The sequence below is a fragment of the Strigops habroptila genome, chromosome 5 (assembly GCF_004027225.2).
Source record: "Strigops habroptila isolate Jane chromosome 5, bStrHab1.2.pri, whole genome shotgun sequence".
NCBI lineage: Eukaryota > Metazoa > Chordata > Aves > Psittaciformes > Psittacidae > Strigops > Strigops habroptila.
In genome coordinates, this window is record NC_044281.2 from 44,225,297 (window position 1) to 44,250,442 (window position 25,146).

Sequence of the window (25,146 nt, forward strand, 5' to 3'; positions counted from 1 at the left end):
CTAAGCAGTGTGAGAGAGTAGCAGAGATGCCAGCACACCATCCTACCATGGCAAACAGCACTCGAGGCGGACATTGCTCTGTGCAATCAATCCAGCTCTACTGAGTCCTCAACAACTATCATGTCAGAAAGCCACAAAAAACAATCCCATCGTAATTGTGCTTCATGCAGCTGAAATAAGCACTGGCTGCAACTGTTATTTATCTGCCAGACTGAAAAGCTACCAATGTTAAACAGCAAGTCGCACATGTGCTATGTAGGTCCAATCTCCTCCAGATTTTTGTTCTGGGAAGCTAAAAGACTGGAACACTCATCACTGATAACCGAAGAAAATGAATAAATGTGAAGGATCACAAAGCATCTGTCATCAACTACACGAAATGAGAGCGCCCCATTATCCAAGAAGCTCTTACGGGTTTTGGGGGAGATTTTTTTTGTGCTTCATCTCTGCATTGATCTTAGATAAAGACAACTTGAGGCTCATGATCTTTTTTGCAAAGGAGAGTATGAGTGAGCACAGACTCTCTTCTACCCTCAGTTTGCAAATGCATATTTCTTTTGCTCTATCACTGCTTCTCCTCTGCCCTAAATCCTCTCAATCCTGCTTAACCCTCTTCTCCCCACCAGCTGCACTCCCCGCTCCTTAGACTCCTCATCCTCCTCCCTCTTTCTCTGTTCACCTGCTTGGGCCTCTGATGTTGGAGAAATGTTAGGCATCACCCATGTCACCCTATTCACCTTGTTCAGCTTTCTGACTCTTCTGTCCCACCAGCTCTCCTTGGAGTTCTCACCGCCATCTCCAGGCTCCTGCTGGCAGGCTGTGACCTTCACCACCTCTCCCACTGAGCTGTCCCTCGTCCCTTCGATATCCCAGCTGGGCAGCCCACAGACCCACTCTGCATGTGCCCCACAAGAGCTCACCCTCAGCTTACAGGAGCTAGAGAAGACCTCAACACCTTAGACAGGGAGAAGAGTCATTGAGGTTCTCAATTAATTCTTTGCCTCAGTCTCCACCGGCAAGTGCTCTAGCCACGCTGCTCAAATCTTGGAAGGCAGATGCAGGGACTGTGAGAATGAAGACCTTAGGCCCACTGTAGGAGAGGATCAGGTTTGAGATCATCTTAAGAACTTGAGTGTGCACAAGTCCATAGGACCTGATGAAATCCATCCACGGGTCCTGAAGGAGCTGGCGAATGAAGTTGCTAAGCCACTGTCCATCATATTTGAAAAATCAGGGCAGTCAGGTGAAGTTCCTGACAACTGGAAAAAGGGAAATATAAACCCCATTTTCAAGAAGGGAAAAACAGAAGACCCGGGGAACTACAGACCAGTCAGCCTCACCTCTGTGCCTGGCAGGATCTTGGAGCAGTTTCTCCTGGAAAGCATGCTAAGGCACATGAAAAACAACGAGGTGGTTGGTGACAGCCAACATGGCTTCACTAAGCGGAAATCCTGCCTGACCAATCTGGTGGCCTTCTATGATGGGGCTACGGAACTGATGGACAGGGGCAGAGCAGTTGACGTCATCTGCCTGGACTTGTGCAAAGTGTTTGACACTGTCCCGCATGACATCCTTGTCTCTAAACTGGAGAGACATCAATTTGATAGATGGACCACTCAGTGGGTAAAGAATTGGCTGGGTGGCCGCACATAAAGAGTTGTGGTCAGTGGCTCAATGTCCAACTGGAGACCAGTTACAAGTGGTGTCCCTCGGGTCAGTGTTGGGACCGATTCTGTTGAACATCTTTGTCAGCAACATGGACAGTGGGATTGAGTGCGCCCTCAGCAAGTTTGCTGACGACACCAAGCTGTGTGGTTTAGTTGATATGCTGGAGGGAAGGGATGCCATCCACAGGGACCTTGACATGCATAAGAGGTGGGCCGATGACAACCTCATGAAGTTCAACAATGCGAAGTGCAAGGTCCTACACCTGAGTCGGGGCAATCCCAGGCACTGCTACAGGTTGGGTGGAGAAGAGATTCAGAGCAGCCCTGTGGAGAAGGACTTGGGGGTGTTGGTCGATGAGAAGCTTAACATGAGCCGGCTTCAGCGTGCGCTTGCAGCCCAGAAAGCCAACCGTATCCTGGGCTGCATCAAAAGAAGCGTGACCAGCAGGTCGAAGGAGGTGATCCTGCCCCTCTACTCTGCTCTCGTGAGACCTCACTCGGAGTACTGCGTACAGTTCTGGTGTCCTCAACATAAAAAGGACATTGAGCTGTTGGAGCGAGTCCAGAGGAGGGCCACGAGGATGATAAGGCGGCTGGAGCACCTCCCGTATGAAGACAGGCTGAGAGAGTTGGGATTGTTGAGCCTGAAGAAGAAAAGCTGTGTGGAGACCTCATAGAAGGGGGCCTACAAGGATGCTGGAGAGGAACTCTTCATCAGGGACTGTAGTGATAGGACAAGGGTAATGGTTTTAAACTTTAACAGGGGAAGTTTAGGTTAGATATAAGGAAGAAGTTTTTCACTGTGAGAATGGTGAGGCACTGGAACAGGTTGCCCAAGGAAGCTGTGAATGCTCCATCCCTGGCAGTGTTCAAGGCCAGGTCGGACAGAGCCTTCAACGACATGGTCTAGCGTGAGGTGCCCCTGCCCATGGCAGGAGGGTTGGAACTAGATGATGTTAAGGTCCTTTTCAACCCTGACCATTCTATGATTGTATGATTCTAAGGTGCCCAGCCTGAAGGAAAGCTATGGCAATTCAGCTGCTGAGATACTGTTAAGGCAGAAGATTTTTCTCTGGAGCAAACTACAGGTTTGGATTTCTTTTGTTTTGGAGAGTGTCATTGTTATAAGCTTTTAATTTTTGACAGAGTTTCCTCAAAGGTAACAAAAGCCATACCCATCCTACAAAGGCAACATGCTGGCAGATCCAAAGGTTTTGCTCCAAACCAGAGAGGGAGGGTAAGCAAGCATGAACGTCACCTTATTTTTATCATGATCCCAAGCAGTACTTTTCCCCCTACTGTCATCTTCAGAAATAGCAACTGTTTGGGGTTTTTTCTAGATGTAACTCAGCTTGAATTAAATACCAAAATAAGAAAGATTTCAGCCATATTAGACCTTATTCAAGAAAGCAATAAGCAGCTAGAAATAAAGTGTTATTTTCTGAGTTGATGCTGTTTTATCTGTGTACCTCCTCCATACATTATTTTTCAAACTTTCTCATTATGTGCAATGTATTCTCTCTCATACATAAATCACATCTTCCTTCCTATGTGATTACTTCCTACAGGCCCCCTGACAATCTGTTCCATTAACTTATGCCACTGCTGCATAATGGCTAGGATAAGTGCTCCTGCTGCAGTTCCTGCTGAAGTTGTATTGACAGCAAGATAGATTCTGTTCTGGCCCTTCGATAGCACAAAGAATGCTATTCATATGTATTGCCAATTATTATTTCACCAGCTTAATGTTTAGAGTTTCTTACTGAGTTTACAGGCTTCGCATTAAAAAAAAAACAAAACAAAAAAACCCACCACCCACAAAAACAAAACCACTGAGGATCTCAGAAGCACAAAAAGGATCTTAACCATGCATGTGCTACCAAAACTGTCATTTTACAAGCAATACCAAAGAGCAGCACTATCACTAGAAGCTAATGTAGTCTCAATTAAAGATAACAAAATATATTTCCTGTTTAAAAATTTAAATAAATAAAACCTTAAGTCTCCTAAATTCCTCATAGACAGGAAATGAGAAGTGCTCAGTGCTTAGAGCTGCATGCTAAGAATTAGGAGCCTTAATGCAATTTCATGATTAATTCCCTGTGATCTTCAGGCAGACATTCAGGGTTGACTCCAACAGTGCATCTGCATGTTATGATGCTAAGCAAGATGACACCTGACTTTCAGGCAGCTGAGCTCTCTGGCAGAATCCACAGTCCAAGGTCCATTCCCAAAGTGCCTTATAAAACCCATGGGCAAGGTAAGATAGCTTAGAACAGAATTTCCAACAGCTAGCATGTAGCTCAGATATGTAACTGCTGAAGTAGAAAGGAAGAAGAGAGCATACAAAATGCTGAGTTTCTGTTTTGGAGGAGGGGGGCTGTAAGGAGACATGAGTCTTGATAAGGAATTACAGTCTTGAAATACAGTCTTGAAATATATCTGATAAGGAATTATAGCCCTGGAATTAGAGATACCATCCAGATTTGTCACAGGGCAGATGCAAGTTTGTTCTGCTTGAGCAGACAACAGCCGTGTGCAAGTTATGTGACAACTGGCGGTTGTGAATATGCCTAGTGCGGTTCTGACGCCAAACACACAATCTCTGCTGATGGTGGAAGTGAAGCTCGTTCATACTTGCCTGGAAAATACCATGCAAGTACATCCTTGAGGGGGACATCGTTTTGAAAGAGACTCAAGAAGAGGCCACACATTAGTTTTTAAAAGACAGAAAAACATCCATCAGTCCATCCGAGGCTCACCTCCACAGGTCCCAAGGAGCGCAGAAGCACAGAGGCACGCAGGGGACCCAAATAGCAGACTCCAGGAAGAGGTACCCTGACAGGGCTCCTGCCAAGGCTGTCCCTGGAGAGCATCTGCCCCATAGTACAGGTGTGAAAGCTGTCAAGACAACCCTCAGGATCCCTGTCAGAGTGCTTAGGTGTACAGCACACATAATGGGATGTAGGGGAAGAATATTTCAGGATTGCACAAGAGTTAGGGGACGATTAGAGAAGGACAAAGGCAAGGAAAGGGAGGAATGCAGGTGATTTGGCGGGCAACAAACATGGGATGAAGGGTCAAAAGCACCAGCCATGTAAGCAGGCTGCTTGTCCAGCCATGTCCCACAAGGTCCATGTGTCCGTGCTGCCAGCTGATCTATGTGTGATGAGATCTGGAAAGGGGCTCAGCCTCTGACAGGCTGACGGATTCAGCAATTCCTCACAGCCAATAGCTAGGGCACTCAGCTGAAACAGGCAGATGGATTGTGTACACAGGTTACCCCTCATTCATCTTAGTCCTCTGTCCCCTCAGAAGGCAGGAATGTTATTTTCTCCACAACTTGGTCAAATAAAGGCATCCCCTTTGCTCCTGTAAAAGGGGTGCATCAGTCATGCAATCATCAGCCAATAGCTCAGGAAGACTTTTGGTCTTCCTGACCAAAATCACAGTGCCAAATCATATGGCTCAGTTTATCAGATGAATCGTTCAGCAAACCATGACTCTGCCGAAACTCTGTCATTATTATTATTCTAGCTCTCTATTCAAGTCAAAGATTTTTCTTGATGCAGTTGGAATGAATGATTCACAAGTGGGTTTAACATAACATACAAGATGCCACTGCTAGTACATACAAAGGATAAGCATACAGGCAATAGAATTGTGTGATACATAGGAGCTTAATTAATGTGAAATTATTTCCCAGCCAGTTTTCACTACCATAAGTGCTCTTGTAGGAAAGGTTTTATAAGTAAAATATATAATTGCAGGCCTGGAAGACAGAATTTTTCAAAGAGCAGAAAGCAAACTGTTACCAGCAGCAATTTTTCAGTCAAGGCACGTCCCTCACGCAGCACTGAGTTTCTTCCTCAGAAGGTGACATAAACCACATTTCTTCCCTCTAGCCTATAGGAGTCAAAATTAAAGTCTTTGCTCCCTTTGAAAATTTAGAGGCCAAATTCACTGAATGCTGCATCAAACTTGCTCCATTTGCAAGTGAGATAAATAGCTGGCCCTGAAAATTCCCCCTGGAATTAGACAGAACTTGTTAGAACGACTTCTTTTCCCTCAAGTTACAGAGATTCTGCAACAACAAGGTTGTTACTATTGTGCTGGTAAAGCACAAGAAGTAAACAAGATCTATCCCATTCTCCTGAAGCCATCTATATCTAGTGAGAATTGAAAACATGATTCAAGACAGAGGGAGAAAATAAATGCATGCCAGCAACACAGTTAAATTTAGTTATTACATTTTCCCTTTATTCAGTCATACTAAGTAAATGCTACTGCCATCCTATCCATTCTCTGTGCTAGCTTGTCCTTTAAAAACATTGGGGCAGTAACATGTCACCTAGTGGATGAGAATTCAGCATACTTAGGATAAAAATATTCAGGAAATTTATTCAGAATAACTAGTTCAAACAAGTTGTCCAAAAGAAATTCTTAAATCTTGGTAATACCCCTAAAACTCAGTTGGAGAACAAATTAAAACATGCAGTCATGTATGAACAGGCATGGCAGAGCAATTTGAGTCGAACTCAACACTACTTTTGCATAGCGGGCTTAATTATTGATCTACCTTATGAATATTTCTGTGGAGCTGATGGAATTAGGCTCATGGCCAGTGATCCACTTTTAGCTTTCACTCCCTGCAGAAAGAACCTTTAATTCCTTGCAACAAATCCTGTTCAGAAAGCATTGCTTTATTTTGGCATAGATCTGCAAACCAAACCTTAGAAATTATTTTAAAGCTTTTCCACCTAGATGCACGACCTGGCAAATACACTCTTTAAGAAACTTTATATGAATTTTAAGTACAAAGATCTCCCAATTCAAAGCCAACTACTAAATAATACTCATTAGCGATGTATTTTTATACTTCTGACAAAGCAATACTCAGAGTCATAACTGTCCATTATTATTTACTTGCATTGGTGCAAGCTAATCACCACTGTCTGGAGGATGAGATGGACCTAACATCTCACGGACCCCGCAAAAGCTCTAACCCTTCACTGGCACTTTTCAGCCTGTCAGATGGGACATTATCCATATAGAGCTAGTCACAAAAATAATAAGCAGTGCAAACTGTCTCCCAGCCCCCATCCCAGCCATCGGATGATAAACTGCAGGCTGACAGACTCCTCGAATCTAGGAACAAGGCTGGGGCAAAAAGCTGGGGAAGCAGCATCCTGGTGCACCTGAAGCTCAGGTGTTCAAATCACTGCTAGAGGCTGCAGCCCAGCTGGGAGCACCCATCAGCACCATGAAAAACAGGACCTCTTCTTACTTGAGGGCAACAAACTCACTTTTCCACTTCCAGGACTCCCCTGTGTCGCATGGCTCAGTAACGGGAGAGGGAGGTAGAAAGGCCCCAGGACACAGCCTCCTCCACCTCCTCGCCATCCTCATCGCTCTGCAGGCAGATGGGTGCAGGCAGCCTCAGCAGGGGCGCTGCCTGGTCAGTGACTGAACACTTGGCAGCACCAAGCCCTGCACGTGAATGCTGCGTTACTGGCAGCGCTTAGTCTGCGCATCCTTTGGTACTCCTTCCACGCATCCTCCCAGCCCACCAGCACCCTGCATGCCATGTGGTGGCTTGCAGATTTGGGTCTCGATTACTTAACTGCTTATGCAACAGCACAAACCCGGGTATTTGGAGAGTAGTGTTATCCTCCTGCAGTTAAATTTAATCTCTGAGAAGATGAAGCTATGTTAATGATCATGGAAAAAACTAATGTCATTTGGTGCTCTGTACAGCACTAGCCTAAGACCCTTTCCTGAGTCCTTCACTCCACATTAAGAAATTAAGATAATTTTTTCACACTTGTGTTTCTTTCACAAAATTGCTTCTTCCATCTTTTCTTACAAAACTAAGTTTTAAGTAGATATGTGATTGTAAGTTCTGCAGACCTCTCCAATTTATCAAAAGTATAAAACCATTGGAGCAAGGAATTAGACATAGGCTACTCTACAGTCCTAGGGGAAACAGGAAAACAACATTCCCAGCACCACCCCTCTTGCTTTCAGGAGCCTGTTCCACTGTATTACGTGTAACAAATAACTACTGGTTTAATTTAATATACTCTAATTTAATAGAACTTTTCAGGCCTATTGAAAGCTACCTTCATAATCTACTCATTTTACTTCAGCAAAAAAAGCACAGACAAGATTAATTAAATTCAACTTTAAAATGCTGTCACTTGCCTTTCAGATAAAGATCCTCTGAACATCAGAGGTTCTTAAGTAAACAGAAATCTCGTGAGAATATTTACTACATAATACTCTAAGCCACAATCAGTGCACAGGGTCCTTGTATAACCTGCTTTTGATAGCTTCCACCTTCTCTCTAGAAGAAAAAGAGCTCTGAAGGTAAGCCAGACTCAAAACTATCCAAAATTTCTCCGGTTTTACCAGGCTCCAGCATTTCAGCTAACCTACCCTACTCTCTTATATAAACAGGATAAGAGAATTTCATAATTTCTTTTGTATATAAAACCATGCAAGCTAACAGTTTAGAAAGGATGGGAAAATATTCTTTGAATATTTGAGATATTTGAAAGAAAGATTCCATAATCACAGAAGCCTGAAACTCCTCTAACTAGAAGTCTTGTGATTTTAGTAGCAGTTAAGAACAAAAAGAGAACAATGTATTACTTGTCTATTTTGTAAAAATGCAGTACTTCAAACCTGGTTTTAAACTACTGCTTTTTTCGTAAAGAACACTATGATCTTTTAATAAAAATTTCATAGCCAGAAAAATAATGTAGTAAAATCTATCCTCAAGCAATAACAGAAGAGGAGTCAGACAATGCCTCCTCATGGGTGGGGGGCCATGGGAATAAGTTATGCATGAGGCAGCATCTCTGCTTATCAGCAGTGTTTCTAATAATCCAACAAAAAGCAAAAAAGCTGTGTGGATATTTCTAAACATGAAACAAAGCGGTTTTGGTGAAGTAAAATGTTGTAAGATGAAGTAAGTTTTAGTCACAAGTAAGATGCCAACCTTTAGTTCCACCTACAGAAGAGAAGTGCAACATAAACCAGCCCCCAGTTCAAGACATCTTAATTCTGCTGTGGCAGTGTTGTGTTAATCTTCACTTTGTTAAACATATCACTTACAGATTTATGGGGCGACTGGGTGGCTCAGGAGATTAGTAATAGGATACTGAGCACTGTCAGTTGTAGATTCAAATCCACCTCAGGTCAGGAGAGGTCAAAATGAAATGAGAGAGCATTACTGGTCCATAGAGCAGCTTTCTTTTCAGCATGCTCTGCAAAACCAAGGGTTGAAGGGGATCAGAGAACAAACTACACCACTGGTCATGGAGTATCCCATCAGGCTGGGTATATATTAGCAAAAAGAAACAAGTGAGATGCTTGCACCCCACCGCCTGCATTGTACAGTATTTGTTCTGAAGAGAAAGCATTTCACAATCATAGACTGTCACATTTGCAGCTGGGCTATATTCAGCCTCCCAGGGATTAATCCACAGCCACTAATTTATTGTGCAACTTAATCCTGAAGGAGGAGTTCCTGAAGGATCTCAAAACTGTCCTGCAATCACCACAGCAGCGAGCCCAGACCCTAACAGCCAGTGTATGCAGCAATTCTGTGCAAATGTCTGTTCCCCAAACTGAATCTCTTCACGCTGACATGAGCAGAGCCAAAATGCCTTCTGCATGGTGGCATGGGAACATGGTCCTCCACCAGGGATATGCTCCACCAAACAGGGCTGAACTGATCTTATCCCGTTATAGCTAACTGTAGGACCGACAGCAACACTGGTACGTGTAGATTATTTTCTTCTGCCCTCAAGAACTGAAAGACCCCAAGTGTTCAAAAGCCCAGACTAGTAATGTCCAAGACAGGTGAGAGGATGATACCAGCATCCGTAATCTAATGGAGTAACTGTACTCCCAGACATCAGAAAATAACCCTCACCCATTGATACCTTGCTGGTTGAGTGTCTTCCTGATTCACTAGCAGACTAGTAAGAACAATTTAGACCTGCTTCCTCATTTACAAACTGACATAAAAGTACCAGTAGTGCTGGGAGCTTGACTGTTTACTGACCTGCAGGTGTAGCAGGATTTTAAAAGCCTACAATATAACAGAAACATTACCACTGCACCAGCCTCCTTTCATGCAATGTAATTAAAACCATATGCACTGAAAACATGTCAGAGAATTAATGAAGAATGACAGCACCACTACTTCTGTACTTCCTCTACCTTTTCCATTGGAAAGTGATACTCAAGATCTGAAAGGGCAGCAAACATTGCAGTCTGTATCTGGTTTTATCTATACAGATATTTGATGCACAGCTGTCCCAGCATTATATTCTATTTTGTAGCTTGACAGCTCGTAGCCTAGACTCGTGTTGTATATTGGAAATATTCATCTGTGCATCTCAATGACTATAGTAACAGCTACAATTTGAGCATGGAAGAGCCTTCACGGGAGCTCAGATGTTGAGGCAGGCAGAGCAATTACCCTGTCACTGAGTAATGCAGACAAGTTGCTCCTGGCAACAAACCTCTTCAAACATGGATGGAGAACAGCATTCACAGAATAGAAGCCCCATGCACGAGTGCGGCCATTTTGATGAGCTTCTGCGCATCCGCCATTTCTCTTTGTTCTGGTACTACAGATTCTGCGGCACCTGGGGCAGACCCATTACCGTGAGGTCAGTGCTTCAGACATGAAATGCACATCTAAAGGCTTATTTAATAAGAACACAGAGCAAGATTAGATCTTCCAGGGAAGAATGCACAGGAACTATAGTATTTCATACAGGGTTTGAGTCCCACTACAACATCACTGACCTCCTTTCACTCTGGTAACACTTCCATTGAGTTCTTTTACCTGTTCTTCTGATTCTTAACTCAGTTTGCTCAGCTTCTTCTCTCCCTGCTATTTCACCCAATTTCAGAGAAGTAGGGGTGGAGGAGAGAGGAGGCAACTTCCATCTGGGAGGACCAAAGCCACGCACACTGGGCAAACCCAAGCCTGGACACTTGGAGCCTCAGCTCTAGTCTGCAAGAACACCAGTTCCTGCCATCCATAAAGATGGATGTATAAAGAGGAACATGCTCAGTCCCATCCATAACCTTGTAACCAACAGGCTTCTGTTTCTCGGCTTGTTGCACTGATTTCCTTACATATCTCATCTCATTATCTGCAGGGGAAGGAAGCAGAACTCTCAGTTTTACTTGGTATGTCCAAAACTCACAATTTTGCATCAATCATCCAGTTTTCTTCAAGCTAAAGCATTTGGAGCCACGTAACTACACAAAAAATAATAGTTTTTAATAATATTAAAAAGCTAAGGATTCTGCCTCTGATGTAGTGGGGGCTAGGAAAGCTTCACTTGGAAACCGTTAAACAGAGATCCCAATGCTATTTGTAAAATCCATACATTTGTGGGAGTAGGGTCATGATACTGCAGTGCTTGATCTGGTAATACTCAACAATCCTCTTCCAGTATAGGTTTTCTTATTTGTACCTCTAGTTCATAAAATTCACATTAGGTAATTAGACAAGTAGAGAGGAAAAAAAATAAAATAAAATATTGCATCACCTTACAAACTAGCATTAGTTCCATTTTTGCACTTCTGACAATTTATCAGTGAAGGATTAAGTTAAGTCAATCATCAAGAAATTCAGAATTGTTTAAAACTCATTCAAAATTCAAGAACTGGTTCCAAACGACTTTGCATTTGGTAGGAAGAATGTCTATGCCAACTTAACCCATACTGAGAAATTTGTGGTGACAAGTTGTGCTTTCCCAGACAGCTGGCAAAGGGGTTCTGGCTGTGTTTACTACACAGAATACAGCTCGACCAGTTACACAAATAGTATGCATAAAGGTGGTATTACTGAGCTGGTTAAAACACACACAGGCATACACAACCAAATACCCTCCTGTGAACTTTCTAAGAACAGAGAGCTGCAGAATTTCTTTTTGTAATGCACTGCTTGGACCTTCCTTGGTAATTTTTGGTTAAGCGCAAGAAAGATTTTCTGGCTCATAACTCATTCCTGTGACGGCCCTACAGCTAGAAATGCATTACAGTTTACATATACAGCACATCTCTTCTTACAGCACAGCAATGAGATCAGCAGACCAGCCCCACTTTCTGCTAAATTACCTAGAAACCCAGAGCACTGACTGGAATTATCTGACAGTAATTCTATTATCAGATACAGAAATCCTCACATATTCCTCCTGCATTTCCCAAATCTTCAAAGCAGAGTACAGTCTGGCCTGCCAAACTCCGTTCCCTTACATGTTCAGGAGGCACAAAAAGTAATCCTGTTAAATGCTTCTATACGTGTCAAAGCCCTTGTGCTGTTTCTTGACCCACTGTAACAAGGAAGACAACGAAAGGACCATGACCTATAAAATGATAATCATAAAAACACAGTACCTGTCTTGTCTGTAAATCATGACTCGTATTCCTATTTCTCTCTAGAAGAAACAGCCAAGACCTGCAAGATACAGGACTGTCAACTAGCAGAAAATGAGGATAAGGAGGGTGCAAACAATCATTAAGACCTTTTATTTCCATCAGCATAAGCAGTTGTTCTTCCTGTTAAGTCACAAGCCATTCTGCTGATGGACTTCAACCTCCAGCTACTCTCATCACTTGCCATTATTTCCAAAAAAAAACCCCGAACAAACAAAACAAAACAAAAAACAAAACCCAAAACACCCAAACAAAAAACAAAACCCCACAGTCCTGAAGCCACAGGGGTCTCTTGTCTTCCCCATATTTGATATTTATCAAATTTACTACTCTTAGATCCCAAAGTCTCTGAAACCCATGCCACTCCCGAATGGCAGGTTTTAATAATAACAACCATGAAAATTAAAAAGTAAGCAGTTCCTGTTACACAAACCAGCTCACCACTGGGGATCACTGGCACATGAACACAGTCTCCTCTCCACCTGCTCCTTCTCCCCCGTATCCTCTCAAGAGGAGGGGTAACTTCTCCCAGACATGCCAAGAGTGCGCTGGCAGCAAAGAGGAGCTGCCCTCTTTCCCTTCGCAGCAGTTTACGTAGAGGCTGAACACTGCCTACTGCATGCTTCCGGGGCAACAAGGCATCTTTATTAGCAGTGCTCCGCTTAGATGATGGCAAAAAAAACCCCAAAACAAACAGCATAGGATCAGAGGTGTACCAGAAGGACAGCACTGCCATTCCTACCCCTACATGGCTCCCAGCAGGAGCTCCCGCTGCTGTTGCTCACAAGCCAGAGGAGCAGCAGGGCTCTAGGGTTTGTCCTGCACGCCTGCTATGACTGCATTCACACATTTCATCCATTGCGTGTGGAAGAAATACATTAATACAGTTATCATTGGCTCTTTAGAAAAGTGGGACAGATACACAGCAATGTTCCCCAAATGCTAAAGACAGAAGGTACCTCTCTTCAGGACAGAATAATTGTTCTGAATTCCCACATTTACCAGCAAGACTATTGCTGCTTCAGCTTTCAGGCTTCTTGCATTTTAGAGAGTCCCAAACGACTTTCTCAAGATGAAACTGAAGTATGTACTGGCAGCTACCATAGCACCAAAAGTGAAAAAACTCTGAAATTTAAACCACCAAACCCAATAACAGGTGAGACAAAAGCAGAGTACTTCCACTGTATAAACAGGGGACCAAGAGGCTGATGAGCCTAAGGTCACTTGCAAGTAAAATCCAGGTTTGTTCAATTCCAGCATGAAGTCTGAACTCAAAACAGACCAAATGCAAATCTCAACAGATTGAGAGTTGCATCAAGCCAGACGAGTGATGTACTCAGCTCGGTTAAAATTACACATTCATATAGTACTGCCTTTGCTGAAGTAGCATATGTATGTATCATAGAACACAGCAGTGATATACTATTGACCATTTCTGACAAAGTGAATTTAAAAAAAATATTTAAAAAACAGGGCAATAGTTCAGGCTGCTTCTAGAAAACAACTGCATCTATAAGCACCTCTGCTAGCACATAGCCGGCCTTGTAAAAGCACTGCAGGCAGCACTGGTGCTGGCTTCCCCCTGCAGCAGCTTGAAAGGACAAACAGCCTGGAGGGCTGCTGAAGGCAGTGGTTCTCACTGCTCCAATGGAGGCAGCCAGTTCTGCACTGCCTGTGCTTACAGACATTTGTAGCCATCTCAGAGAAGCAGACCTTCAAAGATCGTGATTAGATGATGGAGATAGCACTGACTCATGCCAGCATACTTTTTTTTTCCCCAAAGGGGAGCAGTTCTGCAGGTGAGTCAGGTGTTTCTCAAGCCAGGCACTGAAATACAGGGTTTCTCATTCTTTTTCCCAGCTCTGCCACTGGCTCACACAACACACCAGGTATGAAACCACCTTAGGTGCTTCCATTTTCCTTCAGCTCTTAGCAGCAGAGTCCTACCTTCCTCCCACATAGGAAGAGCGAAGGCAACTCTTACGCAGCACTTTACAGCTTAATGATCACATATGGTACAATTAAAATAAATTGTTTATGCTGGCAACAGTTTTGTTTGAAGTTTATGGCTAAGCTTATTTTATAAGACTCAGAAAATCTGGTCTGCACATAAAGCAAGCAACAGACAGAAAAATTCCTCTATTACCAATATAAACAAATATTTTTCTAAAGTATAAAGAAACATGTGCTTCTGTATATCAAGATTAGCTTTGCTTTAAGATTTGTTTGCATTATTGAACTACTCTGCTCTGAAGTTAAATTGTAAAAGATACCATAAAATGAAAAATAATCAAGACAATGTGTTTATCAAACGATAGCAGCGTCTCCCACTGAGTATTTATGGTTTTCCCAGAAAATGGTAACAAAATAAAAAAGCATACAGATATGTTCTAAGAGGGGAAAACCAAACAAAATGCAATATAAAAGGGGAGAGGGGAAAAAAGGTAGTATAAAAAAAGGAGGAAAATGAAAGGTAATATAAAAGGGGAGAGGAAAAAATAAAATGCAATATAAAAGGGGAGAGAAGTAGAGGATGAATATGACATGGAGGTAGCATTTCTTTGGTAGTGGCATTTGTATGATTTATATAGTGACAAAAATCAGTGTTGGGCTGTTAAAGAGGAATTAACTGCTGCAGTTGGAGAAGACAGAGCTGTATGGGTGCAGGCAACTGTGTTTGCAGTGTAACTGAAACAGCTACTAAGAGTATCAGCAGTAAAACTGAGGAGTAGCATGGCTTCCCAGGGTCAGAGAAGTCATTGCATTTTAAAAGGGCACACAGCATTGATCAAGACATCAGCAAATTCTGGCAGGTACATGGTGAGCAAGGCAAGGTGTATGCATTTGCTGCGCCTGATCCAGCTGAAGTAACCACAAGCACCTCTTGATGGAACATCACTGCGTGGTATGAGCTGGTCCAATATACATATAGATACATAAATAAATACATACATCCTCCAACTGCATTCTGTGCTTCCCTCACCAGGCTCTAGCACCTGAAAGTACAGCCGCTCAGCTATTTGTACTACAGTGCAATGGATTAAAAAAAAAAAAAAAAAAGGGCCAGATTACTGTCCTTAATAGATTTTTGGAACAGATTACTACTAAGTGAACAATATAAAAATCTCAAAGCTCTGTGAAAAGTTGCTGCATTATCCACATCTCACTGTTGGCCTAAATACAGAGATTCAAACAGTTCAGCAGAACTATACAGTCAGAAAAAGAGATTACAACTGCAGGAAAATCTGACTTCTGTTAACAGCTTTGCTAAAAATATTCACTAACCCAGTTACCCTGATTCAGATAACAGTCTCCTGCACATCTTTTGCTAAGTGGGAGAATAATTTAGCAGTCAGAATGACACTTGTGTATCAGAGACTCAACTTCCCTGTAGGTTCCCAATGTGACTTTAAAAGTCAACATTCCCACCCCCAAAATAAAAGGTGCTCTTTACCTCACAGGCTGCCACAAGGACAATTAAATATAAAAGACTGTGTCACAGCAACAATACCTGAGTAAATTTGGGAGTATTTTGTTCAGAGGTACAGCGAAACTTACTGCAAGCATTTGGTACATTTCACATACAAGAAAATGCGGGTTTCAGTGTCTCATTCTCTTCACGCAACGTAAGTGTTCAACAACAGCTTCAAAACAAACATAGTTTTTCAAGAATCCTAGTGCTCCTTGACCCAAAAGATTCTCCTACACCAACCAAGAGCGTGTCCTATCCATCATTATAACTAGATAGCACAGTAAGATTTCTTTTAGCAGAGACTGAAGCAATGAAAAAATGCATTCCTTTTAGCAAAGACATCTAAGAGGACTACTATTAAATATTTAAGTTCCTATCTCTGAATACTTATTTCTCATGGGGAAAAAATCCAACATTCTTGATTTCAACTAGACTATCACATAATTTGAAAATATACATTTTCTGAAGCTGTCATGGGACCAGTTATTGATATTATTATGGAAATCTGATAGCAATCACATGCACTTCCAGGACATCCCATAAAAAGTCAAGAACCAAACAGGCCATAAATATATAGACATGGCTTGACTTTTTCCAGTAAATGAATAAAACCAGGAATCCCTCATAAATACCATGCCTGTGACTCCACATCTTTAAGATTCTGAGGGATCCCATTCTGGATATTTTGAGGTAAGAGGGTTGGGGTTTTTTTTTTGCAGTTGTGTTGGTTTTGTTAGTTTTTAACTATGCAATATTTTCACACACCAATGAATCCAATCCAATGAAATTGAATAAAGTTATTTTTCTAGTTCACAAAGCCATCACACAGACAAGTACCATTATCCAACATGTACATTCCAATGGAGCGGGAAAAACAAACATTGGCAACACTGCAGTTAAGTCAAAAGCATCAAGCAACTACTTGCAACTCTAAATCACTTTTCTGCTTCTACACCTGCAGTGACAGCTGAAGCACAGATCACCCCTTACTGCACACCCAGCCTATTGTCTCGAATGACTTGAATTCAACGTCCCTTCATTTTTCTGCCCGCTGCCAAAGCAGAGCTCTGCTGCCACACCCTGCAGCATCCTGGTTCTCAACAATACAGAGAATTGAGAGCAGACTCTGAGCCAAGACTCATTCCCACGCAGATACAGGTTTTTTAAGTCATCTGAGTATCTTGGTAAGTAACTTTTCAGAATGAGTCTTACCTTGGCATAATCTCTGAGTTTTAAAAGGCTGCAGCAACACAAAAGCAAACAGAAGAGTGAAAGCATAAAGAGTTTCAAGGCAGTTGGTAGGTAATTGTCTTTGGTCTTGTTGGGCCACAGTAAGACAAAACATGTCAGGCTCAAAGGAACCCATAAGAACAGACACAAAACATCCTGTGCACAGGACTGTTGTCTATGTTAAGAAAAAAGGAAAAAAACCCCAACACAACAAACCACAAATAAATCCCTTTGTGTAGAAGAGATCTTTTCATGAAAACATTCGTGCCAAATTCCAAATACACTTTTGTATTCAACTAAACCAACCAGAATTTAACAAGGAATGTGTCAGCAACCAGACCGTCCCAAGCCATAGAAGCTAATAGGTGGAAACTGGATTATGTGTGTTTATAATCAACAAGCAGAGGACAGATCACCCCTTATGTTTCTTCTTTGCCACTCCTCCCTTTTCAACACATGTCCACAACTCCCCTTTTCCCTACACATATGGTATTACAACACAGCTCAGGTTATGCACACTGAAATCTTCAAACAAGAGAGCTGGCAAATACAGATGACACAAGATATTTAATGTTGTGCTCAGCAGAAGAAAAAGCCCACCTTTAAGAACTCACAGTTGTGAGATCTGCAGGTGTGGCAGCTCTGCTCTGATATGCTGCTTATAGAGTTAGAAATGTACCTTAGTGCCAGAGACACATTAGACATTTCAGAACAATTAGATTTGGAAGAAAACAAATACTAAGGCAAGTAATTTTAATGATAACAGGAAGGACATGAAAGATAATATAAGATTGTCAAGCAGTCTAGTTAAATCTGCCAAGAAAAAACAAATAATGTCTCCTCATAAGTATCTGTTTTTACAGAAGCATCCCCTCCCCACCCCAATCGTCAAAAAACTACTACAGAGAAAAGCATATTAATATTCAAGACTTGTAAGAGGCATCTCATCTTTTATTTTACCTTTTGTAACAGCTTTTATTCTGGAACAGTTTGAAACACTGAAACAATATGTGGACATGTAAGTACACATCCCTCCGTAACAGCTTCCTCACTGCATGTTAAGCCTTCATTTAGGGCAGGAAGCTTCAGGAGAAATCATTTCCAACGATGCAGAGAAAAAAAGTACTCCCAGACATCTCTAAATACGGATAAATCTGGCTGTACCAGACTGAACAGCCATTTGCAAAAACAAATCTAAACACCAGTGACTAGCTTCTGCATCTCAGTGGAAGGAAACAAAGGCTGCAACAAGCTGGAGCAAGGTACGCTAGTACAGATGCCAAACAGTCTAAACCTTCTGGTCTATACCAAAGGCACCCTGCAGGAGCTATGAGAGGAAAAAGCAGCATTGCCAGTGGCATAAGATTACATTTTCCAGTGGTTTAACATGTTGAAATATAGCATCTATATTTTAAGTTTTGAAGCTTTAAGTAGGAATCCATGGTTTTGACAGAATAGGTATGCAGGATGAAGATATTTTTAGAGAAATATATTCAAATGGGATTAGAAAGATAAAAAAGCCTTCAACACTGAGAAAACACAAAAGGCAAATTGCATTGGTGAAAAAATAATACATTTTGCATTTTGAGTAAATCATCTAACACCATCAACAATAAACAGGAGCAATTTTCACACCTTATTTCTCACCACATTTTCAGAAAACAGAAAAGCATGTGCAAGTACAACTTCATCCAAGAAGCACGCATTGATCCGTGTTGAATAATTTTCTTGCAATTCAGCACTTACAGACAAGCTTGAAAGAATATACTTTCCAGAAGGGAAACAGCAGAGGATTCTGAAAAGAAACAAAACAGAACCCCCCCAAACCACACTGTCCCCAGAGATGTCACTATCTATGCTTAAATCTAGCAAGAACATGCCAAGCAGTGTTTAAAAAGCCACGGATTTTGCTTTGAACCTTAACTGAAAGGGAAGGATCTCTGTCTCAGGAGCACCTTAGAAAACTGGTTTGGTGCCAAGAGCCTCGGGACCCGAATCAGCTGCTGCTCATCCTCATACCTGTGGTGCAGCCTCAGGGAACCCCCAGAGCATCACCCACTGCAGGGCTCAGGCAGGCATGAGGGCATTGCTCAGGCAGGCCACTCACTACTCTCTGAACACCGGCACACCATGCGTGTGTGGATACTCCATGTTTCAAACTTTGAATGAGTCAAATCCCCATGCAAACCCACAGTGTTTCCTTAGGAAAGCTACCTCCCCATCCCACACCAACCCAGGATGGGTTATGGGACTAGACAGATGCAAAGGCTGGTGGTGCAGGATGAGAATCTTTGAGGTTTGGAGAAGCTCAGAGACTTTTTTGCAAGCCCTTACCAAGATAGATCTTTTCCACTGACTTACATTATGGCAGAGTAATATCATACATTACATTTGCTTCAGTGCTGTATGAGAGTATCAGTGTCAGGAAATAAATATATTGTACTTCTTGATAATCAAAACCAAAGCAGCTTCATTCTTTAGCAAACACACTGTAAAAACAGAACCAAAAAACTACTGTGCCAGTCCCATGATTTAACCTTCTACACCAGCTCCTGAAAATAAGCATGAAGCACAGCAGTATGCCATAGGAAAACACCTACTCTCCTTAACTATCAAGCATATGAACAGCTCCCTGAATGGCTACCACACCAGTTCTTCACTAAAAGAAATAGTTTATTTTGCAAGGCACAGAAAAGCCATCCAGACCCAGTGGAATCATCTTGTATTTTTTCTTTCCCAAATGAACAGCAACGTGCTATGATCTACAGGCTCCCACTTCTTCCCAAGATACCTCCTGGCTTAAGCTACTAAGAGAAATCACCTAAAAAAAAAGGCAAGTGCCAGATCTGCCAGTCTCGTGCTGCTGCTTCTCTAGAAATAGTCTGACCTGAAAGCAACACAGCCCAAAGCCACAAGGGAACGAGCACAGCAGAGAGCAGTTCATCTCATCCACAAAACAGGAAAATGCAGCAGGTTAGAGACATTCACAGCTTATGCCAGGGTATGGGGAAATCTTAGGATATAGGAGATTAGCAAACACTTTTGATAGAAACAGCTCCCACAAAGGTATTTGTCAGCTCTTGTTGTCTTCAGATACCATCAATTCAATAGAAATGTCATGCTTAGCTATGTATCTCAGAACAGTCCTTCATAAAATCTTTCATACAAAACTTGTTCAGTCTTCACTGGAAAAGAATGTTGAGCAGAGCTGGAAAACACACCAAAGATGTTAGGAGAAGCATCCCACGTTAAGTGTTCTGCTAGGAAAATGGCATGCTACATATCCACAGACATGTTTTATACCAAGACAGAAGTCCCATCTCACTTCACATTCTACATCAAACCAGTATGAGCTTTTTATAAAAGGTGTTCATAGATAGGTCATGAACAAATCCTTCATAAGCAGAACTGTTGTGTGTTTTGAGGTAGAGAGGATGCTGGGCTTTTGTTAGAAGCACAATGTACAAACCCCATGAAAAAACCCATACAGCTCAGGACAGTTGGTGGGTTTTTTTAAACTTGTCATTTATCTACTATCCTGGGAGAGGGGTTTAGGTCTGTCTTAACCACAGAGTAACAACTGCTTAACAGCATACAGAGATGTCTGTACAGGAGGCACTTAAGAACATGTCTTATTTTCATTAGTACAAACTGCTGACCTCACTGGCATACGTGAAATCACAGGTATCCAAATATTCTAGGGATAGAAATAAGTGAGAATCTCTCCATATGACATTCCAAACAGTACTGATAGCAGAAAGTATTAAAAAAAAACAAACCACCAAACAAAAAACCAACACAACCCTGCTCAAATTCCGCCCCACCCACTGCAAAGGAACCAGCCATCAATTTTTGTTTTCCTTTATTTCATGGAATATGACACTGCAAAACAGCAGTGACCACTGCTGAGTAGCAGAGTATCAGGGGATGATTTTGTTTGGTTTTAGGCACAATAGTTCGGTATGTGGAACGTTTCACGGGTGGAAGAACAGAATTCTCCCCCCACGAGAGACAAGCAGAACCTTCAGGGACCCTCCTGCTCACTCTGTAGCTCTCTTCTGGTTTTCTTGGGGGTAGTTTGCCAGGAGAGCTGGCAGAGGGGTCTGCTAAAGCCCCCAGCACAAGCAGTTCAGGGCTGAGGAAGGCTCTGCACTGCCTGCCTGACACCGAGCACACAGCAGAGAACTGCAGCACTCAGCAGTTCCTGCTAAGCTAGGCTTTACACACGCCCTCATGCTGCAGCCCAAAAAGCAGCTGACAACCAGAATGGAGAGTCTTTTATCCCATTTCTGGTAATATTAACATGCGGTTTATGAGCTGGCTAGAAAGATTTGTTTTAGAAGTTCTCCTTTCTAAACAGGAGATACTTGTCTGAAAAATCAGTTTCAGATCAGCCTGGCACTAAAAGGGAAGTGGTCACTCTCGACTTAACAGAAAAAGGTGAAAATACTGTCTCCTTCACAACTAAATTCCTAAATATTTTACAACAGGGTAGGGGGAAAGGGCTGGAAGCCCTTTCTTCCATAAACATAAACCAGAAAAGTATGCTCACGGGGAGCATCCCACCAGGTGCTGAGCCTCTCTGCATCCTTCCTTTGCAGGTGCTCAGGAATAAAAGCATTCAGAGGAAGAAACATGAAGAAGCCACATGCCAGAAGACTGCCTCAGTTGCTCACTACAGCAAACAGCTCCATTCTCTCCAACAAGACCATAAGAACCAAGCCAGATAGAAAAATACATTTTTAGGTATGTCAGACAACACAATCAATCAGGGAGTCACCTTGAGGTTGCAGAGGAGCAGAAACATAAAATGAAGCTGCAGTCTGTTGAGACTGTCAGGCAGCTAACCGCAAAAGAAAGCACTGGATTTACCACTGTTGCCTTTTCCTGCCATGGTTAAAGATGAGATACATCTAAAAGGTTTTATACTCTAAATTTTAAAGTAGATTCAAAATACAGTTGGTTTTCTCTGTTTTAAATAAAGGAAAACTTAAGGTAAGACATTCTAACTTCACTGCGTTGCATGTGCAAGCTCACGAAGATGGATGGAAGAAGCCAGAACTAAGACCATTGGGTCAAATGACAACTTCAAGGGCTTTAACTGGTTTGAACAGAGTTTGGACATCACCCTAGGACTTCCCTGAAAAACAGCTCCAAACCACACAACACGGGCAACACTGAAATACAGCTTCATTCAGGGTGTGAAAGATCCTGGGGAAACTCAAGCCTAAGTTATTAAACTTCCTTAACTGCTGTTTGTTTTCAAGAAATATCATCAAGTCATGTTCTTTAATTTTTGTGGAAAAATCTGCTCAAGGCCCTAGGAAAGTATAATGGGAGATAATGGTGGGAAGTTCAGAAAGAAAGCACTTTTGTTGGGAAGGATTACTAGTCAGGAAAAAAAAAAGATACATTTTCTTTAAATAATTTAATTTTTCTTTGTCTTACGGGATGACAAAATTCCTCGGGGGGGGGTTGTGTGATGATTTTGTTTGGATTTTCTAAATTTTAACAGAACCCCTTTCTTTCCAATATATTATGGAACAAAAATAAAAGCTGCATTGCAGTGTTTTTCAAATGCTGTAGGAAAATAACAAAAAAGGTGTTTGGTCCTGGTTTATTTTTGCTTCAGATAATGTTTTCAAGAGCTTTTGAAGACCAAATTCCTGCTTTTCTAGAAGGAAGTTAGAATTGGAATTCCTTGCCTCTGCCAAGCATTATTTATTGGATGTTGGATTATTTGTTAGAGCTGAGCAGCCACCCTAAACCAGTAAATAATAACAACCAGTACTACTTTCTACTGACATACTGCAGTGGCATCCACTGTAGATCAAGTTACACCAAAGCCTGAAGAATATGCAAAAATTTTCATGCTCATTTACACTTACAAAACTACAAATATCCTCATGGAACCCCAGCTGCATGGCTTCTCTTTGAAAGAAAGCAGCTCTATCTGAGGATATATTGCACTCGTTAAGATGACTAAAACACACACCTAAAAAAGACCTATATTTTGCCCTGTGAAGGGATAGGAAAGGCATACTCCAAGCTTTTGACTAGATTTTCAAGATGACAAATAACCCCCAAAATGATGCTACCGAATTGAATACACATAGAAATATTTATCTATTTTTATATAAATAAATACATGCATTTTTTCTTGTTTCTAACTATGTTTTTAAACTTCCATGGTAGAAATTGACAGTTGCTGTTACTTTTCCTTTTTATCTTTACTAAAGGAATCTCTCCTATCTGCAAGATAAAAAATATCTTTTTCAAAGCATCATAGTTACTGTTTTCCCAGACAACAGATACTTTATAGACAAAGAGAGACTACATACTTGTACATTCACTTAGGTGGGAAAGGATTCTAAATTCTACTTCTCTTTAAAAGATTATGTTATTAAGGGATTTACAGTACATGTAATTTAATCTACTTTTAATGTGTCTGAGTGTTTATTTATTTAAGGGAGGAAGGGGAACTTGCTGACATTTGTTTCTTAAACATCCATATGACTGTGCTACAGTTAAGCTTTAGTTCCAAATATTTGTTGACCAAAGACAGCCCTGCACTGCTGATTGAGATTGATAACCAATTTGATTATTCTGTTGTTAGCAGACTGTGGTGGGTGCTATGACTTTAACCTTCCAATAAAGAAAATTAATTTGGCCAGAGGGAAAACATTTAAGAGAAACAAATTAAGAAAAACAAGTCAGCCATTCATGTCCAGAATTGACCAATTTGTTTCCTTGTTTTTCTGCAACTGTTTTGCAACTTGCAAGAAAAAAGTTCCTAATCAACTCAAGGTTTTAATACAAACCTTAACAAATCATACAAGCAATTTGCTCATTCTTTGAAATATCAATTAGTTGTAGGATCTCTTTATCATTCTACAGTACGGATCACAGTATTGGTTTAACCCCAGTAGACCAATATATAAAATAGACGACTAAAGAGAGGGGCTGGTTAGACAAAAAATATAGCTTAAGTTCGAGAAGCTGGTACTGCCTATGTGGACCCACCAAATCCAGCACCGGCTAATTCCTGAATCCATAGATACCCGCTTTGGACAGCTTCAGACCCAGGAAGGACAAGCGAAGGCGCTTTCCCTGCGCCATGTTAACCGCTCGGCAGAGAAGCTGCATCCCGAGCCGCGGAGGGCCCTGGCACCCGCACGCTTTGTTCATTTTAAAGCCTTTGCTATTGCGAACAGCCTACCCGTGCAAAGCGCGGGGGAGCGGGAGGCTTGGGGCGGCCGCTGCAAGCGGGTACCGACTTGATGTCTAACGTTTATTTGCAAACGAAAAGGAAAAACTTCACCTCGCGCGGGTCACCGCGCCTAAAGATGCTCACACCGTAACCCCGCTGTTCTGCAGGGACCGGCCGGCACCAGCGCATCCCGCCCGCCCGCCCGGGGTCGGCACAGCGCATCCCCGGCCCCACGGAGCTGCCCGGCGTTCCGGGGCCGGCTTTGTCCGCGGGTCGGGGGGTGCTGCTCGGCCCCGGCGCAGGGGATCCCGCCGCAGCCCCCGGGAAACTTTCCCCCGGCGGCTGCCGCAGGGGCGCGGCGGAGGCGCGGGCGGCCGCCCCCGCGGAGCGCAGCGAGCATGCCCAGTCACCGGCATGACATCAGCGCCGGCAGCGGCGGCCCCCGCGCACCCCCACCCCTCCCGGAGTCCGACCGGCCACCCCGGGGGAGCCCGAACCCCCTGACCACGGTGTCGGGGAGGGAACGGGGGGGGGGGGGGGGAGGGGGAAGAACCCCGGGAGCGCCGCCGCCCCTTGCTCGCTCCGCCGCCGCGGGAACAATGGGCGCGGGGCCCGCCGGCGGCGGGAGTGGGGGGGAGCGGGGCTCCTGCGGGCGGCATGACCGCAGGGAAGGATGCTCGCTCCGGGGCTGCGGAGAGGAGGGGGGATGCTCGTCCCGTCACGGCACCGCGCAGGCGGGGGAAGGATGCGGCAGACTCACCCCGATAACCACGGTCTCGTCGCCCTTGAATTTAGGGATGAATTTGTCCCCCCGGAGGATCTCCGCCTCGTTAAGGGGCCGGAACCGGCACATCACCTTGATGCTGCACTCGGCGGGATCCGCCATCTCGGCGGGGCGGGCGCCGGCCGCAGGGAGCGAGCGCTCCGCCGGGCAGGTGCCGCAGACGCCCTGCTGCCGCCGACCGGGCGGGGCGGGGCGGGGCGGGGCGAGGAGCCGCTCAGGAGCCGCTCAGCGCCGGCAGCGGCCGCGGTCACCGGCTCGCCCCCCCGCCCAGGCGCGGCTGCGCGGAGCCGGGCTGCGCGGCACGCTCGCCCCC

The 25,146-nt window shown here is 43.2% G+C and overlaps 1 protein-coding gene across 1 annotated transcript in view; it reads right to left on the reverse strand.

The window, feature by feature from the left end:
• KIF5C (kinesin family member 5C) overlaps window positions 1-25,146 on the reverse strand; it is an 89,174-nt gene extending 64,028 nt beyond the window's left edge. The window contains exon 1 of the mRNA XM_030488622.2: window positions 24,810-25,146. Coding sequence (XP_030344482.1) covers window positions 24,810-24,935 — 126 coding nt within the window. The 5' untranslated portion in view covers window positions 24,936-25,146. The remainder of the gene's footprint in view (window positions 1-24,809) is intronic.